The 20,356-nt window shown below is 56.5% G+C and overlaps 1 protein-coding gene across 30 annotated transcripts in view; it reads left to right on the top strand.

The window, feature by feature from the left end:
- NCOR2 (nuclear receptor corepressor 2) overlaps positions 1-20,356 on the top strand; it is a 226,907-nt gene that overhangs the window by 88,712 nt on the left and 117,839 nt on the right. For 29 of the 30 annotated variants that reach the window (XM_067701126.1, XM_067701137.1, XM_067701121.1 and 26 more), the window contains 2 exons: positions 1,498-1,611; positions 16,618-16,674. In XM_067701126.1, coding sequence (XP_067557227.1) covers positions 1,498-1,611; positions 16,618-16,674 — 171 coding nt within the window. The remainder of the gene's footprint in view (positions 1-1,497; positions 1,612-16,617; positions 16,675-20,356) is intronic. The other variant, XM_067701135.1, reaches the window with a different exon arrangement.

The following is a 20,356-nucleotide window of genomic DNA, read 5'->3' as shown; positions in this document are numbered from 1 at the left end:
CCACGAATCCGCTTTCTGCCTCTATGGATTTGTCTGGATGTTTTCTATAAGTGGGATCAAACACTGTGTGGCCTTTTGTGTCTGGCATCTTCCACTCAGCATCATGTTTTCAAGGTTCGTCCATGCTGCAGCCTGTGCCAGTGTTTCATTCCTTTCACTGCCAAGTAATATTCCACTGTATGGATGGATGGACCACGTTTGTTTATCCATGCGTCAGCTGATGGACGTTTGGGTTATCTCCACCTTTTGACTATCGTGAACCATGCCATGAACTTTTGCGTTCATGTTTCTGAGCACCTGTTTTCGATTCTGTGGGTCTGTACCTAGGGATGGAATTGCTGGGTCCCGTGGTAACTCTGTGTTTAACGTTTGGTGCCTCGGGGAGGGGCACCTGCACTGACTGGCGAGAATCTCCTTTCTGGCCGTGTATGCCTTCCATTTCCTGGCTTAGTTTGTTTCGCACTGTTTGGAGGGATTTCAGTGTTTTGGCAGGTGCTGGCTGCCCTTCTGAAAGCTACCAACAGGGGTCACTGTGGGACTGAGGCAGCTCGGCTCAACCCTCCAGGCCTTCTGCCAGCAGAATGGTCAAGGGCAGGATGTGTGAGCCTTGTGAGCAACGAACAGTGTTCTCATCTCACTCAAGATGGCCTCTCAGATTGTACACCTGGGCACTGGCCTCCTGTGTGACCTTGGGCCAGTGTCTTAAGCTCTCTGGTCTTTGCTTTGCCTTTTGGGTATAAAGCAGACAGCAGCATGAAGGGAAGTCCTTTATGGCATTTGGAGGAGGGGGGTCCAGTATGAAGACCGCAGGGCAGATGACGATGATGATGAGAAGCTGCCTTTTAGGTGCTGAGTGCTTTACGTGCTTCAGCTTGTTTCATTCTCATATCAACTCTCTAGGATGGAAACTTGAATTATCCCCACTTTCCAGATGAGGAAAGTGAGGCTCAGGAGTTTAGCAAGCTCCCAAGGTTCATAGCAAGTAAATAGTAGAAATAGCGTCTGGTCTGGACAGTTTGGGTCCAGAGTCGCCACAGCCGCTCCTGAGGATGACGGTACTGATGGTTGAAATAATGGATAACGGCTGGCCTTCAGCGAGCCCCCAGTCTGCACAGTACATACATTAACTCATCAGGGAGGCACAGCCACGAGCCCCACTTTACAGATGTGGAAGCTGAGGCACAGTGGAGTTAAGCTGCTCCCTGATGCTCACCTAGCGGATAAATCGCCAAGGTTGGACTTGAACCCGGGAAGGCTGGCTGCAGAGCCCGGAGTTGGCCCTGGTTGGGCCCTCCCCTTTGGGAGCTGGGGCCTCTCCGGGGCTCGGAGTCCCTGCGGGTGACTCAGGGGAAATGGTTAGCAGCCTGACTTCCTGTGTGGGGCCACCCGCCCTCCCGCCCAAGGGTGCTGCCCTCCCGCCCAGGGGCAGGGGGCGCTGTCTCTCCTTCCTCCTGCTGGCGTGCTCACCACTCCACTCTCCCTGCTCGCTCCCCACAGCAACAGCTGGAGGAGGAGGCCGCCAAGCCACCGGAGCCCGAGAAGCCCGTGTCGCCACCACCCATCGAGTCGAAGCATCGCAGTCTGGTGCAGATCATCTACGACGAGAACCGGGTACGCCCTGACCTGCCCGCAGAGCCCCTACACCAGCTTCTCCTGCTCTCCCTGTGCCGGCCACCAGGTGGGATGCAGGTGTCGCTGTGAAGGGCCTGGCTCTCTCCCGGGGCCTTGGTGTTCCCATCTGTGAAATGGGAACCTGTATGACCACCCCCCCCACCCCCACAAACCTGGGTGTGTGTGTGGGAGGGGGAAAGGGTGGCCACTGGAGACCCATCTTGGTGTGGCTGTGGTCTGTTCTGCTCAGACATGCCGACTGGTGTGGACCGTGGCTGGCCTGTGGGCTGCAAAGGAAAATGCAGGCATCAGGTCATAGGAGAGCTTCAGGGGCCAGTTGATCAGCGGGGGGAATGGGCAATCACTTAGGTACTCATGCAGAAGAAATTCCTGTAATGCAGAAAACAATAGTAATATTACTCATCACGACAGCAAACATTAGTTGAACAGCTCCTCCAGGCGATGGGCCAGGTGTTTTACATAGCAGTCCTCAGAGGGTAGGTATGGTGATTGTCTCCATTTAACACAGGGAGAAATTGAGGCCCAGAGAGGTTAAGTGACTTGTCCAAAGTCACACAGCTGGGAAGCGATGGACCTGGGATTTGAACCCGTGGGCCATCAGATCCCAGGGCCTGATTCGTCAGCACTGGCCTCTGCTTACATTTAGCCCTGGAAAGGGCTGTTGGATGGTTGAACGCAGGGTCTGTAGCAGACAGTGGGGGCTTACAGAGATCTGTGGAGGGCAGCTGCTGGGTGTCTGGAGGGGGAGGGGCTCAAGGTACCCAGAGCAGAGTGTCTCCCAGGGGCTGAACCCCAAGGCTTGAGCTGCTCTAGAGCCTGGGAACATGTGCCTAGGGCTATAGCTCCAGGCAGGAAGCTATTGGATCAACTGGTGGCTCTGCCTCCACCTCTTGAAGCTGCAACAGATGCAGGATGAGACGGAACCTGCTGGAGGCCTGGGAACTGTGTGCTGGGCCTTGCAGGGCCGGTCACCCTTCCATGCCCTGGCTCCCTACCCCAAATAACACTAATAACAATCACAGTGATAGGAGAACTAAGGGGCCACGTGTGCTTTAGCCAGATGTCCTGGGTTCAAATCCCATCTCTACCACTTCCTGGCACTGTGACCTTGGGCAAATTAATTAAGTCTCCCTGCAACCCATGTTCCTTACCAGTAAAATGATGATAATTATAGCACCTACCTTATACCATGGTGTGGGGGTTAAATGAGTTCATTATGTAGTGCCCTTGGAACAATGCCTGGCCCTATGTAGGTGCTAGCTGGCACTATTAATTGTTGTCATTGTTGTAGTCTTTGTTATTCTTTTCTTCTTGTTATTGTTTATATTTTGCATGATTTCATTTATTCCTCTCCAGACCCATTTAAGATGGGTACTATTATTCTCTCTATTTCACTCATAAAGAAGCCATGGCATTAAAAAAAAAGAAGCCATGGCTCAGAGAGGGAAGGTGACCTACCTGAGACTGCACAGCAAGTGAGCTTTGAGGCTGGGGATCAGAGCCAGGGTTGAGGTGGCTCCAGGAGCCTGTGGTAGGGGGACAAAAGCAGAGCTCCTGGATCTGTCACCCTGGCAGCCCCTCTGCCTGCCCTCCCTGATCCTTGGGTGGGAAAGCAGGCACAGTTCCTTCCAGCAGCTGTGGTGGCAGGTTGATGGCTTTGCCCAGGATGTCACCACAGTGCCCTTGGCCCTTTTTGGGGGCTCAGTCTTTTGGGGGCCGGCAGACTCTAGCAGGCTGGAGCCCTCAGCCCTCCCCAGCCAGACTCGAAGGCACAGGCCTTTGGTGCCCCCTGTGAGAAGTTGGCTCCATGTTCCATCCCAGCCACTCGTCCGCACTTCCCTGGGGGTTTGCCTAAGCAGTAATTTGGGGGGTCCCCTCCGGGTCTCACCAGGTTCTCCCCAAAGAGCTATAGCTACAGATCTGATTGGTCTTTGGTTCCTTGGCCTCAGCACTCCCCCTCCCCCAAGAGCAGTTAAGACACCCCTTCCCAGGTCTTACCCTGGGTGGTCTCCCTGCCAGAATTCCCGCTTCCTCCTGCCCTGATTTTCTGCAGCTCTGTGTGAGGGAGGGTGGTGGGTGGGCCTGGATTCCAGTCCAGCCTGTGCCCTCATGAGCTGGGTGGTTTATTTCACTTCCAGGCCTTCCATCGTCCCGGGTCCTGGCCACAGTCTTTTTTTTTTTTCTTTATTTTAAATAAATTTATTTATTTCATTTTTGCCTGCGTTGGTCTTCGTTGCTGCACGCGGGCTTTCTCTAGTTGCGGTGAACTGTGGCTACCCTTCATTGTGGTGCGCGGGCTTCTCATTGTGGTGGCTTCTCTTGTTGCGGAGCACGGGCTCTAGGCGCACGGGCTTCAGTAGTTGTGGCGCGCGGGCTCAGTAGTTGTGGCTCACGAGCTCTACAGCGCAGGCTCAGTAGTTGTGGCGCATGGGCTTAGTTGCTCCGCGGCATGTGGGACCTTCCCGGACCAGGGCTCGAACCTATGTCCCCTGCGCTGGCAGGCGGACTCTTGTCCACTGCGCCACCAGGGAAGTCCCCCTGGCCACATTCTTGAGGCCACAGAGTTGATGTGGCTGAGACGGTGACTGGAAGGGCTTTGTAAACTGTGAAGTGCTGTGCCAGGAAGGGTCCAGGAAGTCAAGATTCTTGGGTACAAGAGGCAAAAACTCAGCTCAGACTGGTTGAGGCTTAAAGAGGGGTTATTGAGTCTCGTGATGAAAGTTGGTGTTAGTTTACTTCAAGTATGTGTGGACTCAGGTGCTCAAACAAAGATGTTTGGGAGCGCTCTGTCCCCACCTCTGCTCTCTCTGTGCCAGTGTCATTCCCAGGCGGGGTTTCCCAGGACATGGAGAAATGACTGCCCGCAGCTCTAGGCCCACTGACCGCTCCCAGGCCAGGTGGGAAACTCTTCCCAGACGTCTCAGCAACAGTCCCAGGGTTGGCTCTCATTGGCTGGCTGGAGTCACAAGCCCACTTCTCAGCCAGTGGAGGCCAGTGGATTTGAGTATGCTGATTGGTCAGGGCTGGATCTTAGGCCAACCTCTGGAGTCTGGTGGTGGAGTCAGCCCCCTCCCCGCCCTGCCCCAGGGAATAGATAGAGGAGGGGGGCGCTTGTCCCAAGAGGAGGTCAGGGGCAGTGGAGCGGAGGCTGGCGAGGCCTGTGCAGCCTGTGCCCCCGACCCTGGGCTGGTGCTTCCCAAGTTGGGGTCCCAGAGCACAGGCATTGTCCTCTCTCCCCGCCAGCGCCTCAGGCTGGGGGCTTTATGCCCGTTTATGCTGATTTCATCCTGATGGGGTTCTGACAGTAAGTGGGGGTCAGCACCCCTACTCCATATTTTCAGATGAGGAAATAGAAGCCCTGGTTAATTTCCCCGCGGCCTTTCAACTAGTGAGTGTCGGGCTAGGGCTCCAACCCTGGTTCCTGGGATTCTGAGACCAGGCCTCTGCCTGGTAATTTCAGGTGTGCAGGGCCTGTCCATTCATTCATTCATTCAGCAGCCGTGTAACTGAACATCTGCTCTGGGCCTGCCACTGTTCCAGGCACTGGGGGTGCAGTGGTGGCCTCGGCCCCAGCCCACTCATGTTGGCTTTCTGATGGGGGGAGACGGAATCACACTCAAGCCACCACATGCAGGCACAACGAGGGCCTGAGGAAGTTGCCCCTCCTTGTCCCGATCCCCCTTTCTTTCCTTTCATCTCTGCCTCACTTTGCCCCAGCCCCGTTGACCCTTGTGCTTCCTGACTATGCAGGCGTGCTCTTGCCTCAGGGCCTTTGCACTGGCTGCACCCTCTGCCCGCAGCTCCTTTTTCCCACTGGGCTCGCTCTCTCACTCTTTCAGCTGTTTCTTCAAATGTCCCCTTTTCAGCCAAGGCCCATTTTGACCCTCTGTTTAATCCTGAAAACCGTCAACGCCTCCTCTCCCTGGCTTTAATTTTGTCCTTTGCCCTTGTTCCCACTGGACATAATTCATGTTTTCTTGTTTATTGTGTTTATTGTGAACAGAGGCTCTGTGAGGACAGGGATATCTGTCTTTCTCTCCCAGCTATATCTCTAGCACCTAGAACAGTGCCTGGCACACAGTAGGTGCTTACTAAATGTCTGCTGAACAAATGAATGAATGGCAGAGGGTAGGGAGACTCTTCCTCCGGAAGAGTCCTCTGGTTTGGGGGCTGTGGGGACTGGCCTCTGCCCCCAGTGAAGGTTGGCGGGGGTCCCCCTGCCTGGGCTGAGCCTCAGGGGCCGGAAGCCGAGTGGGCAGGAGCCCCTCAGATGCCTTGGGCAGGAACAGCCAGGACTTACCGCCCCTTGGGGGATCAATCGGATTAAATTTTAATCTTCCTTCCTTTCCTGCTGGTTCCTCTGAGAGGCGGACACAAGGGTCTGTCTCTAAATGCCCCACCGGCTGGAAAACGCAGCTTCCCGCCAGGCAGGGCCTGTGTGGCTGTTCTGCAGACTGGGCTCTGGCTCATCATCCCTTTGGGGCACGAGGACGAGGCGTCAGCGCGCACAGGGTGGGGAGGGGGGGTGGCTGCGTGGCGGGGCCGGGCAGGTGCACACAGATGGCAGAACAGGAAACAGGGTTCTTCTAGGCCCCGAGGGGCAGGAACGGGCGCTGCAGGGCCAGGACTGGGAAAGGCCTCTTGGAAGCAGTGGGTGGGCCGTCGCCCCGAGGAGGGCATTCGGGCGCGGGGGGCACAGCTCAGGCGAAGGCTCACAGAGGAGACAGGGTCTCCACTGATCTTCAAAGGGAGTGTGTCGGGGGTGGGAGGCGGAGGTCTGGTGGGTCTGGGAGGATGCTCACACTTTGAGTTTGGGTAAAACAAACACAAGCAGCATTCGTCAGCGCTAGCGAAGGATGTGTAAATAAGGGACAACTGGCACAGCGCTGGTGCTCTAGGAATTTAGGGCAGTGGGCAATCCAGGTAGACGTCCTGGGGGAGACTTGAGCTACGTCTGCACGATGGGCTCTGTTGGGAAAAGGTAGAAGGATATTTGCAGTGGAGAGGACTGTGGCCTGTCCGAAGATGGCGAGGAAGCAGAACTCCTGGAGGCCCTCTGATGGCTGAGGGCGAGAAGGAAATCAGAGAGTAGGACCCAGGTCCCCTTTGGTCTTCGCTTTTAAGCGTCTTACTAGAAAAGTTTTTTGTCCAGTGTGATTATGGCTAAGCAGGGCAGAGACGAGCGACCCTCTTGGTAATGACCAAGACTGGTGATTATGGCTAAGCAGGGCAGAGACGAGCGATCCTCTTGGTAATGACCAAGACTGGTGATTATGGCTAAGCAGGGCAGAGACGAGCGATCCTCTTGGTAATGACCAAGACTGGTGATTATGGCTAAGCAGGGCAGAGACGAGCGACCCTCTTGGTAATGACCAAGACTGGTGATTATGGCTAAGCAGGGCAGAGACGAGCGACCCTCTTGGTAATGACCAAGACTGGTGATTATGGCTAAGCAGGGCAGAGACGAGCGACCCTCTTGGTAATGACCAAGACTGGTGATTATGGCTAAGCAGGGCAGAGACGAGCGACCCTCTTGGTAATGACCAAGACTGGTGATTATGGCTAAGCAGGGCAGAGACGAGCGACCCTCTTGGTAATGACCAAGACTGGTGATTATGGCTAAGCAGGGCAGAGACGAGCGACCCTCTTGGTAATGACCAAGACTGGTGATTATGGCTAAGCAGGGCAGAGACGAGCGACCCTCTTGGTAATGACCAAGACTGGTGATTATGGCTAAGCAGGGCAGAGACGAGCGACCCTCTTGGTAATGACCAAGACTGGTGATTATGGCTAAGCAGGGCAGAGACGAGCGACCCTCTTGGTAATGACCAAGACTGGTGATTATGGCTAAGCAGGGCAGAGACGAGCGATCCTCTTGGTAATGACCAAGACTGGTGATTATGGCTAAGCAGGGCAGAGACGAGCGACCCTCTTGGTAATGACCAAGACTGGTGATTATGGCTAAGCAGGGCAGAGACGAGCGACCCTCTTGGTAATGACCAAGACTGGTGATTATGGCTAAGCAGGGCAGAGACGAGCGACCCTCTTGGTAATGACCAAGACTGGTGATTATGGCTAAGCAGGGCAGAGACGAGCGACCCTCTTGGTAATGACCAAGACTGGTGATTATGGCTAAGCAGGGCAGAGACGAGCGACCCTCTTGGTAATGACCAAGACTGGTGATTATGGCTAAGCAGGGCAGAGACGAGCGACCCTCTTGGTAATGACCAAGACTGGTGATTATGGCTAAGCAGGGCAGAGACGAGCGACCCTCTTGGTAATGACCAAGACTGGTGATTATGGCTAAGCAGGGCAGAGACGAGCGACCCTCTTGGTAATGACCAAGACTGGTGATTATGGCTAAGCAGGGCAGAGACGAGCGACCCTCTTGGTAATGACCAAGACTGGTGATTATGGCTAAGCAGGGCAGAGACGAGCGACCCTCTTGGTAATGACCAAGACTGGTGATTATGGCTAAGCAGGGCAGAGACGAGCGACCCTCTTGGTAATGACCAAGACTGGTGATTATGGCTAAGCAGGGCAGAGACGAGCGACCCTCTTGGTAATGACCAAGACTGGTGATTATGGCTAAGCAGGGCAGAGACGAGCGACCCTCTTGGTAATGACCAAGACTGGTGATTATGGCTAAGCAGGGCAGAGACGAGCGACCCTCTTGGTAATGACCAAGACTGGTGATTATGGCTAAGCAGGGCAGAGACGAGCGATCCTCTTGGTAATGACCAAGACTGGTGATTATGGCTAAGCAGGGCAGAGACGAGCGACCCTCTTGGTAATGACCAAGACTGGTGATTATGGCTAAGCAGGGCAGAGACGAGCGACCCTCTTGGTAATGACCAAGACTGGTGATTATGGCTAAGCAGGGCAGAGACGAGCGACCCTCTTGGTAATGACCAAGACTGGTGATTATGGCTAAGCAGGGCAGAGACGAGCGACCCTCTTGGTAATGACCAAGACTGGTGATTATGGCTAAGCAGGGCAGAGACGAGCGATCCTCTTGGTAATGACCAAGACTGGTGATTATGGCTAAGCAGGGCAGAGACGAGCGACCCTCTTGGTAATGACCAAGACTGGTGATTATGGCTAAGCAGGGCAGAGACGAGCGACCCTCTTGGTAATGACCAAGACTGGTGATTATGGCTAAGCAGGGCAGAGACGAGCGACCCTCTTGGTAATGACCAAGACTGGTGATTATGGCTAAGCAGGGCAGAGACGAGCGACCCTCTTGGTAATGACCAAGACTGGTGATTATGGCTAAGCAGGGCAGAGACGAGCGACCCTCTTGGTAATGACCAAGACTGGTGATTATGGCTAAGCAGGGCAGAGACGAGCGATCCTCTTGGTAATGACCAAGACTGGTGATTATGGCTAAGCAGGGCAGAGACGAGCGACCCTCTTGGTAATGACCAAGACTGGTGATTATGGCTAAGCAGGGCAGAGACGAGCGACCCTCTTGGTAATGACCAAGACTGGTGATTATGGCTAAGCAGGGCAGAGACGAGCGACCCTCTTGGTAATGACCAAGACTGGTGATTATGGCTAAGCAGGGCAGAGACGAGCGACCCTCTTGGTAATGACCAAGACTGGTGATTATGGCTAAGCAGGGCAGAGACGAGCGATCCTCTTGGTAATGACCAAGACTGGTGATTATGGCTAAGCAGGGCAGAGACGAGCGATCCTCTTGGTAATGACCAAGACTGGTGATTATGGCTAAGCAGGGCAGAGACGAGCGATCCTCTTGGTAATGACCAAGACTGGTGATTATGGCTAAGCAGGGCAGAGACGAGCGATCCTCTTGGTAATGACCAAGACTGGTGATTATGGCTAAGCAGGGCAGAGACGAGCGACCCTCTTGGTAATGACCAAGACTGGTGATTATGGCTAAGCAGGGCAGAGACGAGCGACCCTCTTGGTAATGACCAAGACTGGTGATTATGGCTAAGCAGGGCAGAGACGAGCGATCCTCTTGGTAATGACCAAGACTGGTGATTATGGCTAAGCAGGGCAGAGACGAGCGACCCTCTTGGTAATGACCAAGACTGGTGATTATGGCTAAGCAGGGCAGAGACGAGCGACCCTCTTGGTAATGACCAAGACTGGTGATTATGGCTAAGCAGGGCAGAGACGAGCGATCCTCTTGGTAATGACCAAGACTGGTGATTATGGCTAAGCAGGGCAGAGACGAGCGACCCTCTTGGTAATGACCAAGACTGGTGATTATGGCTAAGCAGGGCAGAGACGAGCGACCCTCTTGGTAATGACCAAGACTGGTGATTATGGCTAAGCAGGGCAGAGACGAGCGACCCTCTTGGTAATGACCAAGACTGGTGATTATGGCTAAGCAGGGCAGAGACGAGCGACCCTCTTGGTAATGACCAAGACTGGTGATTATGGCTAAGCAGGGCAGAGACGAGCGATCCTCTTGGTAATGACCAAGACTGGTGATTATGGCTAAGCAGGGCAGAGACGAGCGACCCTCTTGGTAATGACCAAGACTGGTGATTATGGCTAAGCAGGGCAGAGACGAGCGACCCTCTTGGTAATGACCAAGACTGGTGATTATGGCTAAGCAGGGCAGAGACGAGCGACCCTCTTGGTAATGACCAAGACTGGTGATTATGGCTAAGCAGGGCAGAGACGAGCGACCCTCTTGGTAATGACCAAGACTGGTGATTATGGCTAAGCAGGGCAGAGACGAGCGATCCTCTTGGTAATGACCAAGACTGGTGATTATGGCTAAGCAGGGCAGAGACGAGCGATCCTCTTGGTAATGACCAAGACTGGTGATTATGGCTAAGCAGGGCAGAGACGAGCGATCCTCTTGGTAATGACCAAGACTGGTGATTATGGCTAAGCAGGGCAGAGACGAGCGATCCTCTTGGTAATGACCAAGACTGGTGATTATGGCTAAGCAGGGCAGAGACGAGCGACCCTCTTGGTAATGACCAAGACTGGTGATTATGGCTAAGCAGGGCAGAGACGAGCGACCCTCTTGGTAATGACCAAGACTGGTGATTATGGCTAAGCAGGGCAGAGACGAGCGATCCTCTTGGTAATGACCAAGACTGGTGATTATGGCTAAGCAGGGCAGAGACGAGCGACCCTCTTGGTAATGACCAAGACTGGTGATTATGGCTAAGCAGGGCAGAGACGAGCGACCCTCTTGGTAATGACCAAGACTGGTGATTATGGCTAAGCAGGGCAGAGACGAGCGATCCTCTTGGTAATGACCAAGACTGGTGATTATGGCTAAGCAGGGCAGAGACGAGCGACCCTCTTGGTAATGACCAAGACTGGTGATTATGGCTAAGCAGGGCAGAGACGAGCGACCCTCTTGGTAATGACCAAGACTGGTGATTATGGCTAAGCAGGGCAGAGACGAGCGACCCTCTTGGTAATGACCAAGACTGGTGATTATGGCTAAGCAGGGCAGAGACGAGCGACCCTCTTGGTAATGACCAAGACTGGTGATTATGGCTAAGCAGGGCAGAGACGAGCGATCCTCTTGGTAATGACCAAGACTGGTGATTATGGCTAAGCAGGGCAGAGACGAGCGATCCTCTTGGTAATGACCAAGACTGGTGATTATGGCTAAGCAGGGCAGAGACGAGCGATCCTCTTGGTAATGACCAAGACTGGTGATTATGGCTAAGCAGGGCAGAGACGAGCGACCCTCTTGGTAATGACCAAGACTGGTGATTATGGCTAAGCAGGGCAGAGACGAGCGACCCTCTTGGTAATGACCAAGACTGGTGATTATGGCTAAGCAGGGCAGAGACGAGCGACCCTCTTGGTAATGACCAAGACTGGTGATTATGGCTAAGCAGGGCAGAGACGAGCGATCCTCTTGGTAATGACCAAGACTGGTGATTATGGCTAAGCAGGGCAGAGACGAGCGATCCTCTTGGTAATGACCAAGACTGGTGATTATGGCTAAGCAGGGCAGAGACGAGCGACCCTCTTGGTAATGACCAAGACTGGTGATTATGGCTAAGCAGGGCAGAGACGAGCGATCCTCTTGGTAATGACCAAGACTGGTGATTATGGCTAAGCAGGGCAGAGACGAGCGACCCTCTTGGTAATGACCAAGACTGGGAAGCATTTTATAGAGCATTCTGGGGGTCCAGGCACCCTGATTCTCAGCTTCAGACGCCCTTCCCACCCGAGTCGTGATTCGGGGCTTTCAGAGCAGCGGCTCAGGCCCCGTCCCGAGCCGGGCCCTTGCCTCTGCCTCTGCGTCTGGCCGTCCTAACTGCTCCTGGCATCCAGGGCTTCCTCCAAATTCCTCCGCCTACAGGGAGCGTCGTCCTAACGGACTTGTGAACAGGAGTCCACGAATTCCGCCTCACTCACTCAGTCGTCTCCGTCACACACCCGGGAGGGCTCTGGAAGGGGTCTTCCGGCTGCTGGTACAGACGAGGACGCCGGGCCTCGGGGGTAACTGCTCCCCGAAATGCTGTAGCGCTTGGCACCTGGACGCGGTGTGGAGGGCTGGGCAGCGGGGCCCTAGCGGGAGATAGGGGCTGGGCTCCTGGGCTTCCTGGGTACGTGGGTGCTGCCTTCACTCTGCAGTAGAGGAGGGTGAGGCCAGGAGCTCAGGCTGGAGCTGACGAGCTAGAATGGGGGCTCCCAGGGGTGGGGCGCCGGCCAGGGGGCTGGTCAGTGTGAGGTCCGGCCGCCCTGCTCATCAGGAGCTGGGATAGTGTGTGTGTGTGTGGGGGGGGGGTACACGTGCGCATGTGTGTGGGTTCGTGTGTAACTGTGGAAAGCTGTGCTCACATGTGTGCAAATGGTGTGCGTGGCTCAGCCCCGGTAGAGCCCGTGACTTCTGTGCGCTTGTGCATCCACACACATATATATGTGGACACACGTGTGTTTGGGTCGGCACGTGTGGGCGCAGCTGTGGTTATGTGTGCGTGGATACACCCGGGCGTTTGTGGGTAACTCGTTAGCTCTGTGGCACGTGTAGAGGCACGTGAGTGGCTGTGCGCAGGTGTACGCAAAGTGGCTCGCGTGGGGCACGTGTGTGACTGTGTGTTTATACTTTTGCACATGCACGTGTCCGCTTGGGTACACAGTGTATTTGTGCATGCTGTGCGCATGCATGTGTGAAGGCGTGTGTGTGTGAGTCGTCTGGTGTGACACACGTGTGTATATGTTTGTGCTTTTATAGATGTAGACGTAGTATTTGGTCATGTGGGTCCACGGGGCTCGTGTGCACCTGTCTGCACAGGTGACTGAGGTCTTTCGTGCCCCAGGTGCTCTGGCCCCCGGGAGGCCAGGCCGCTCGGACCCTGGGGTCCCCAGCAGGAGGAGTGCCGTCTCCCTGTGAGACCCCAGCCCGAGCCCCCAGTGTCAGGCAAGAGCCCTGGCGGCGGGTCGAAGCCAGGGGCGGGCGGTTTGTCCCGTCCTGTTGGCTTGTGCTCCTGGTTTGTCCCCTGCAGCTGAGCAGGGTGACCTCAGGCAGTGACTTCCCAAAGGCTAGGAGCTGTGGGAGACCCGGTGGGCCTTGGCCAAGAGTTTGGCTTTGGTTCTCGTGGTGGCGAGAAGCCGTCAGCCGAGCGGGTGGGAGGGAGTTCCTAGTGTGGGTCTGAATCTGTGGCGGTGCTCCATTCCAGGGTGTTGGAGGGAGCCTCCCCTCCATTTGCAGAGGGACATTAAAACAGAAGCGACAGCATACACTTTGTTCCTCGTAGAACTTCCTTGAAAAGGTCCTGGGAGTTTGGTACCCGGGGTGAGCGCGGCTGTCGCGCGGATGGGGAGACTAAGGTCCAGGCGGGTGAAGCGACTTGCCGAGGGTTAGAGCAGAGTGGACTCCCAGACGGGGGCCCCTGCTGGACAGATGTGTGCTTCTTGAAAGGCCTGCCGTCTGGGGGAGGGGCCCGGGAGGCAGGACATCCCCGCCAGCTCCCCGGGAGCTGACAGCAGATTTCGTACCCACCCCACACCCATACAAACTGGACCCGTGAAGCCGGGAGCGGGAGTGTGGTAGCACGAGGTGGAAGAAGTGTCCCCGCGAAGACGTGAAGAGGTGGGGCGCCGGTTCAGGGCCTGCCTGTCCCAGCCTTTAGCTGCCACTTGAGCTGCGCGCTTTGGGTCGGCTGTGTGACCCCAGTCTCAGCTTCCTTGTGTGCAAATGGGGCTGATGCTAGAACCTTCCGCAGAGGCTTCCTGCAGGAATCCACACAGATGGGGCTTCTAGCGGATCCAGCCCCGGCACGTGTAGGGGGTCACCTGGTGTGAGCCGTGACCTTGTCGTTATTGTTGACAGCAATAATCATAACAGCCGGCCCTTACCCAGCTCCCACCGCGTGTCAGATCCTGATGTTCGCGTGGTACGTGTGTCAGCTCATTTAATTCTCTTAGTAGCTGCATGGGGCGGTGCTGATGTTATCCCCCTTTCGTAGATGAGGAAGCTGAGGCTCGGGTGGTGAAGGGACTTGCCCAAGACCACGCAGTTGGCAAGTGGGTCAGAGCCCAGGCTGGCTGGCCGTGTAGTCTTGCTCTTGGCCGCCCCACTGCCCCGTGTTCCAGTGGACTTTAGGACTGTTCTGTGGCAGGTTTCTTCTGGGTGAATCGCAGGTGTGCAGCCTTTTGGAAACTGAGTTGTGTTAAAAGGCCCCAGGGCCGCACAGGGCTTAAGAGCAGAGCCTGGGGGAGGGTCTGTTAGGGAGCAAAGGAGCTCTCACGCCAGGTGTATGACGGAGAGTTGGTGGCTCAGGGTGCACCTGGCCGCCTGGGCTCCCCGTGGCTTTGGCAGGTAAGGAAGGGGCTCCTCCCTGGTCTCTTCTCCAGGGGCTACAGGAAGCCCCCTCCCCAGGTGCCTGTGTTCCTGAGACAGTGAAGATGTGGTTGAAGATGGAATGCACTCTGGTTCATACGACACACACAGGCTTCTAGAGGCCCTATACGGGTCCCAGATCTGAGACCCAGGCCCAGTCGTGTGATGCGGCAGTTTCCAGTGGCCCAGTTGCTCCGGCCCTGCCCTTCCTGTGTTTGGCATCATTCCTTTATCTAGATGGGCAGTTGCTGCTGTTCCTGACAGAGCCTCATAAGTGCACACAAACTCCTACTGATCCTTCAAAACCCAGCTGTGTATCCCCCCTGTTACCTTTCTGGAGAGAGTGACTCTGACCCGCTTAATGCCTCCCCCGTATACCACACGTTCGTTTCCTGCCTGAGCATATTAATCTGCCATCACTGCTCATGACCAACTGCCCACTAGACTGGGTTCATTGTAGGCAGAGGCCGGTATCATTCATTTTGTTTCATGCCCTGGTGCTTAATACAGAGTGAGTGCTCAAATGTTCGGGAAGCTACCCTGTTCCCTCCTCGCCCTATACCTAGTCCTTCACTTGGTCCAGCTAGGGAATTCTTCTATCTTTGATACCCCATGGCTGACACTTTCTGGCTTTGAGGTGTGGCCAGGCTGGAACCTCTCCCACTCTGCACCCCCCCTCCCCCAATAGAAGACGCTGGACCCATGCCTAGTGGAGGCCCTGGATGGGACCAGCCCATATCTTTCTCCCCTCTTGGAGCTTGGAGATCAGAAAAAGGACTTTTCCTTACATCATCTTTCTGTGCCTCAGTTTCTTCAGCTGTAAAATGGGGATACTCCTTAAACCTGCCTGACTTCGTGTTATGTGTGATTCAAGTATTAATAATGCGTGCCGTGTGCTCAGTGCTTGGCTCATAGTAGGTTCTCAATAAAATGGCCATCGTTACAGTAATAATTTGCCCCCTGCTTTCCCGGCCCCCAGCCACGCTCTGAGGCTGCTGCTCTCAGGGTTTTGGCTTGCACAAAGGGGGCCGAGATCATGGCTTGCTCTTGGGTGGGCTGGGCCCAGGGCTCTAGGCGGAGCTAGTTCTAGGCGCCAGCTTGAGCCCACCTACATACCTACCCTCTGTCATGGGGGCTGGGGGAGAGGGTGAGGCTGGCCTGTTGCCAGCACCGCTCCTCCCTGCTACGACACCCGAAGCCTGGGCCTCGAATTCTGTTGTAAGCAGGGCTCTGGGTCACCCGCGTTTAGTGGGTCTGGATTCGGGGATCATTGAGAGACGGTTTCGACCTGTTGATGGTGTCTTGCCTGGCTTGTCCTGCCAGCCCGCACTGAGTCCTGGATGGTCTTCCTGAGTTTGGCTGAGTCAGGAGCACCCAGCCTTTCCTGGGTCGCAGGAGGGGCTCAGGTCTCCCACGTGTGCGCCGTGGGCACCCCGCTCTCCATCTGACAGAGACCCGCCCTGAAGTCATCACCTTCCACAGCTCTCTGCCCACCCCGTCCCCAGGCTGGCCCGGCCGAGCGGGCCCTGTGGTCCCTTTCTGGGGGCCTGGACCAGACACAATGTCCGCCTTCACGGCCAGGGGCCCCGGGGGTCCGGCCTGTTGAATTCGCAGCCGCTAAGCCCTTTCTGCCATATGTTCCTGTTTTCCTAATAAGTCCGGGTTGTGAGTGGGGAGGCGGGGAGGCCCCAGGGCAGCTCAGAAATAGTCACATGATTGTGAAATACAAGAATCCTAGAAAGGGTATCTCCCAGCGCCTCTATCTCGTCCTCCCTCCCCCTCCTCCTGCCCCCTGACTGCGGAGGTAATTGTAGACACCCAGCCGGCTTCCAAGGCGCAGGAAGGCATCTCGGGCCTGGCGGGAGCTGTGCCCGCCCCGGGCCCTGGGGGGCGTCAGGCTGGGGGCTTCAGGGGCCCGGCGCCAGAGAACAGGGTGCGTTTGTTCGAACCGAAACTTGGCGGGCTTGCCAGGGCCACTGCGGGGATGCTGAGGCCCTCTGTGTTTGTCTCCAGCCCCGGGAGGGCTTGTAGGGGGACCCTTCCCCGGCCCCGTCTCCGCCCCTGGGCCTGGACGGGCATGCTGGGCTGGGCAGCTGCCTGCTGTTCTGTGTGTGTGTGTGTGTGTGTGTGTGTGTGCGCTGGTGTTTTTTTTTTTTTAATTCCTCCTCTTCTCCGTCACCCTGCAGAAGAAGGCCGAGGCTGCACATCGGATTCTGGAAGGCCTGGGGCCCCAGGTGGAGCTGGTGAGCTGGGGAACAGGGTGGGACGCTCTGGGAGGGGGTGGGCAGGGGGGCAGGTGGGGGTGAAGGGAAGGAGAAGTCGTCTGTTGCCAAGCCCTGCCCTGTCCTCGGAAGGGGGCAGGAGATCCACCCTTCGGATGAGAGGGGCGGGCAGGTAGCGACGGGCAGGCCGCACCGGGGGTGAGAGGGGGTGCGTCGGCGCTCCAGCTACGCTCCCAAGCCCAGCCAGTCGGGCTGCAGGATTCACCAGCTGGAGTCCAACCCGTTTGGCCCAGTTTATCGTGGAAAGCCCGTGCTCTGGGCCCGGTCCTCGGAGTTCAGCTCTCAGATCTGCTACTTCACAGCAGGTGTCTTAACCTCTCTGTGCCTCAGTTTCGTCATCTGTAAACTGGGACTAATAATAACACACATCCCACTGGGCTGTAGTGAAGATTAACCACACTGAGTTTTGGAAAGCCTGACGGAGAGTAAGTGCTGAGCGTTAGTTCTTGCTGTTGTTGTTATTATTACTGTTGTCAGTATCATTTGACTGATGGGAAGATGCCATGTCAGCAGCAGAGCTGGGAAGCAGACTCAGGCCTTTTCTCTCTCAGGCACCCGTCACCCTATGTGTCACCAGAGATAGGAAACAAGGGAGCACCGAAACTCCCAGCTGGTGGCCTTGGAGTCCTGGGAGAAATGGCCAGAGTGCCCACCTGCCTGGGACCGTCACTGTCCTGCCGAGCGGGTGGGTGCAGAACCACGGGGGGCAGCGCGTGGGGACACGCACATAGGGTGGATACGAGGGATCCCCGTGCGTGTGCGTGTGTGCAGGCTGTGGGGTAGAAGAAAATCGGACGCGTTTGGAGCCTAATTTTAAACCTGGCTTCACCGTGTGTTTGCCGAGTGGCCTTGGGAAAGGGACTCGGTTTTCTCATCTGTGAAATGGGGAAGCCGAGGATCTGGATGAGGGAGCGCTGAGTTGGTGCGGGGAAAAGGCTCACTGACGCAGCTCTTGGCCTGTGGTGAGCATTCAGTGTCGTGGACCCTTAGGAGGGAAGAGCTCTTTGCTCCGGAGTTTCTTCTGCAGTGACAGCTGCCCCTCAACCTGGGGTCCGTGCGCTTAGGCCACTGAGAAACTGTGAGCAGCTGGCCTCTTACTGCTCCCAGGTCCTCTCAGGGGGCAGAGCCAGACAGGGAGTGGGGGGCTCCTACGGCTCAGGGGCGGGGCCCAGGGCCTCTCCTGGGGTGGGTGACAGGCTCCCAGCCTGCGGCCTGGCTCCCCTTTGGGCATGCTTTCTGGGATGTCTCTAGCAGCCTCTTTTTAAAAACATTTAAGCAGCGTTATTGAGATGTAATCCACATGGCATACAATTCAGCCATTTAAAGGGTACAAGTTAGTGGGTTTTCGCACATTCACAGATGTGCACAGCCATCTCCATAATCGATCTGAGAACATTTCACCATCTCAAAAAGAACTTTGTTCCCTGAACTATCACCTCCTTCTCTCCCCTCCCCCCCTCCCCCCCCACCCCCCTTCCTCCCCCTCCCTCCCAACCAACCACTAGTCTGCTTTCTGTCTCTATGGGTTTCCCTCTTCTGGGCATTTCGTATCAGTGGGATCATACAATACGTGGCCTTTTGTGTCTGGTTTCTGTCACTCAGCATCCTGTTCTCAAGGTTCATCCGTGAGGTAGCCTGCGTTGGTGTTTCATTCCTTTTTATGGCTGAATCGTATTCCATTGCACGGATGGACCACATTTAGTTTATCCATTTATTCGTTGGTGGCGTTATGTTGGTTTAGCTTTCGGACGTTATAAAGGAAGTGGCTGTGACCAGTAATGTACAGGTTTCCATGTGGATGTGTGTTGCCCCTTCTCTTGGGTAGATACCTCGGCCTGGACCTGCTGGACCGTGTTCATTCTGTGTTTACTCTCTTGAGGAATTAATTACCAGACGGTTTTCCAGAGTCGCTCCACTGGTTTCCATTCCCACCAGTAAGCTGCTGTTCACCTCGGTTTCCCTTTCTTGCCAATGGGGCTGGCAGGACTAGAGGCGTCGCCCAGCCATTTCCAGACCTGGAGGCTCTCCCTCTCCCCTTTCCTGACCTAATTAGTCCTAGAGGCTCCTGGGTAGGGGGCTGGAGTGTGAAGGGAGCCGCTGAGAACAGCAGGGCGTCTGCCGGGCTCACAATTTCAATGATTCTTTCCTGGGTCTTTGGGGGTGACGAGGCTGTCCTCTGCTTGGTGGTCTCACAGTAGAGGCTTCCTCAAGGCTGGTGGCGCAGGAGGCCGAGGTCTGGGGGGGGGGGGGGGGCGGCGTGGCTGTCGCCGGAGTGCTCTAGGAGCTCTAGAAGGCGGTGGGCTCTTGCCTTGGTGGCCTTCCGTGGGGCTGGAGAGGGGCCTCACACTGCCAGGGCACCTGCTGTGTGTCAGGCCTTGTGGAAGCGTCACCATCCATTTTCTAGGTGAGGCTCAGAGAGGGCAGGGCCTTGCCCAGGGTCACACAGCACGAGACGAAGCGGGGAGGTGTGCTGAGCCCGTGGGGTCGTGGCTGACCACTTCTGCACTGGTCTGCCCTCTGTCTTGTTTCCCACAAGGCCCGAGTGACCAGAGGCGTCCTCCAAGCAGAGGCAGCTCTGAGGCGCACCCTCAGCGGGGCCTGCTTCGGGTCCCCCAGGAGTCCGAGCTCAGGCCGGGAGGAAGGGCCCGGGGCTGCTCACCCCGGGTCTCGGGTCCCTGGGCTGCACCCCGGGGAATCCAGTTCCCTGGAGGTGTCTCCCATCTGCAGCCCAGGGAACAGTCAGCCGAGGAAGACAGTGTTGAGTGCTCTGTGACCTCCCTGGTGGGGAGGCCTGGGCCCGGGAGAAGCCCACGTGGGAGAGGAAGATGATGAACAGCGTGGGCGGCTCCAGGCAGGGCTCTGCGCCCTGGAGACCAGGCCTGGCCCCTAGCGGGCAGCGGGGGGAGGGTGTGGGCAGCCCCATCCCCCCGCCTCCTCGCCCTGCCGCTTTGAGTACTGGTTTCCTTCCTGTTCAGAGGTGTTATTTTAAGAAGCCGTGTCACCAGAGGGCTGAGGGCCAGCGCAGACACTCCGTTTCTAGCAGCTCGTCCGCCTGGTTCTTCTGGGCCACCCGCCGGCCGCCTGCCGTCAGGTCTGGAGGGGACCCTCCTTCCTTCTCCCCGAGACCCAGCTTCTCTTCCTTAGTCACTTCTGTCTGGGGCCCTACAGTCTGGCACATCCTCCCCTTTGTGCTCCTTCTCCCTCCGATTAGTTGGCTGCACCCCCATTTCTAGAGGAGGAAATGGAGGCATGGAGGGGGCGGGCCTTCCTGCAGGTACCCTAGGCCCCCCAGCCTCGCTCCTCTGGGGTCCGCGGCAGGGACTTTCCCTCTTAGGTCTCGCGTCCCCTTGGCGGGGGCTGGAAACCTGGGAGGTAGCAGAGAAAGCTGCTGTGGGTGTGAAGGCCAAGGTGGCCGCGTGGCCGCTGACTGGGGACATGCCTCCTGGGACAGAAGGAGGCCTTGCCTGGCCTTGTGTGTTCCCCCGCCTGCAGGTGGCGAGGAGGGGCGTTAGGGGGGACGCCCTGTGGCCCCGCCCTCCCCTCAGCAGTGCACCAGCCAAGGAGGTGTCATGATCCTTCCTCACCCCCGACCCACTCACACGTCTTCTGAGGCGGCAGCCCGTCACCATGGCAACAGACAGCC

The sequence above is a fragment of the Pseudorca crassidens genome, chromosome 12 (genome assembly GCF_039906515.1).
Source record: "Pseudorca crassidens isolate mPseCra1 chromosome 12, mPseCra1.hap1, whole genome shotgun sequence".
NCBI lineage: Eukaryota > Metazoa > Chordata > Mammalia > Artiodactyla > Delphinidae > Pseudorca > Pseudorca crassidens.
This window is presented reverse-complemented; position numbering and strand designations above follow the sequence as displayed.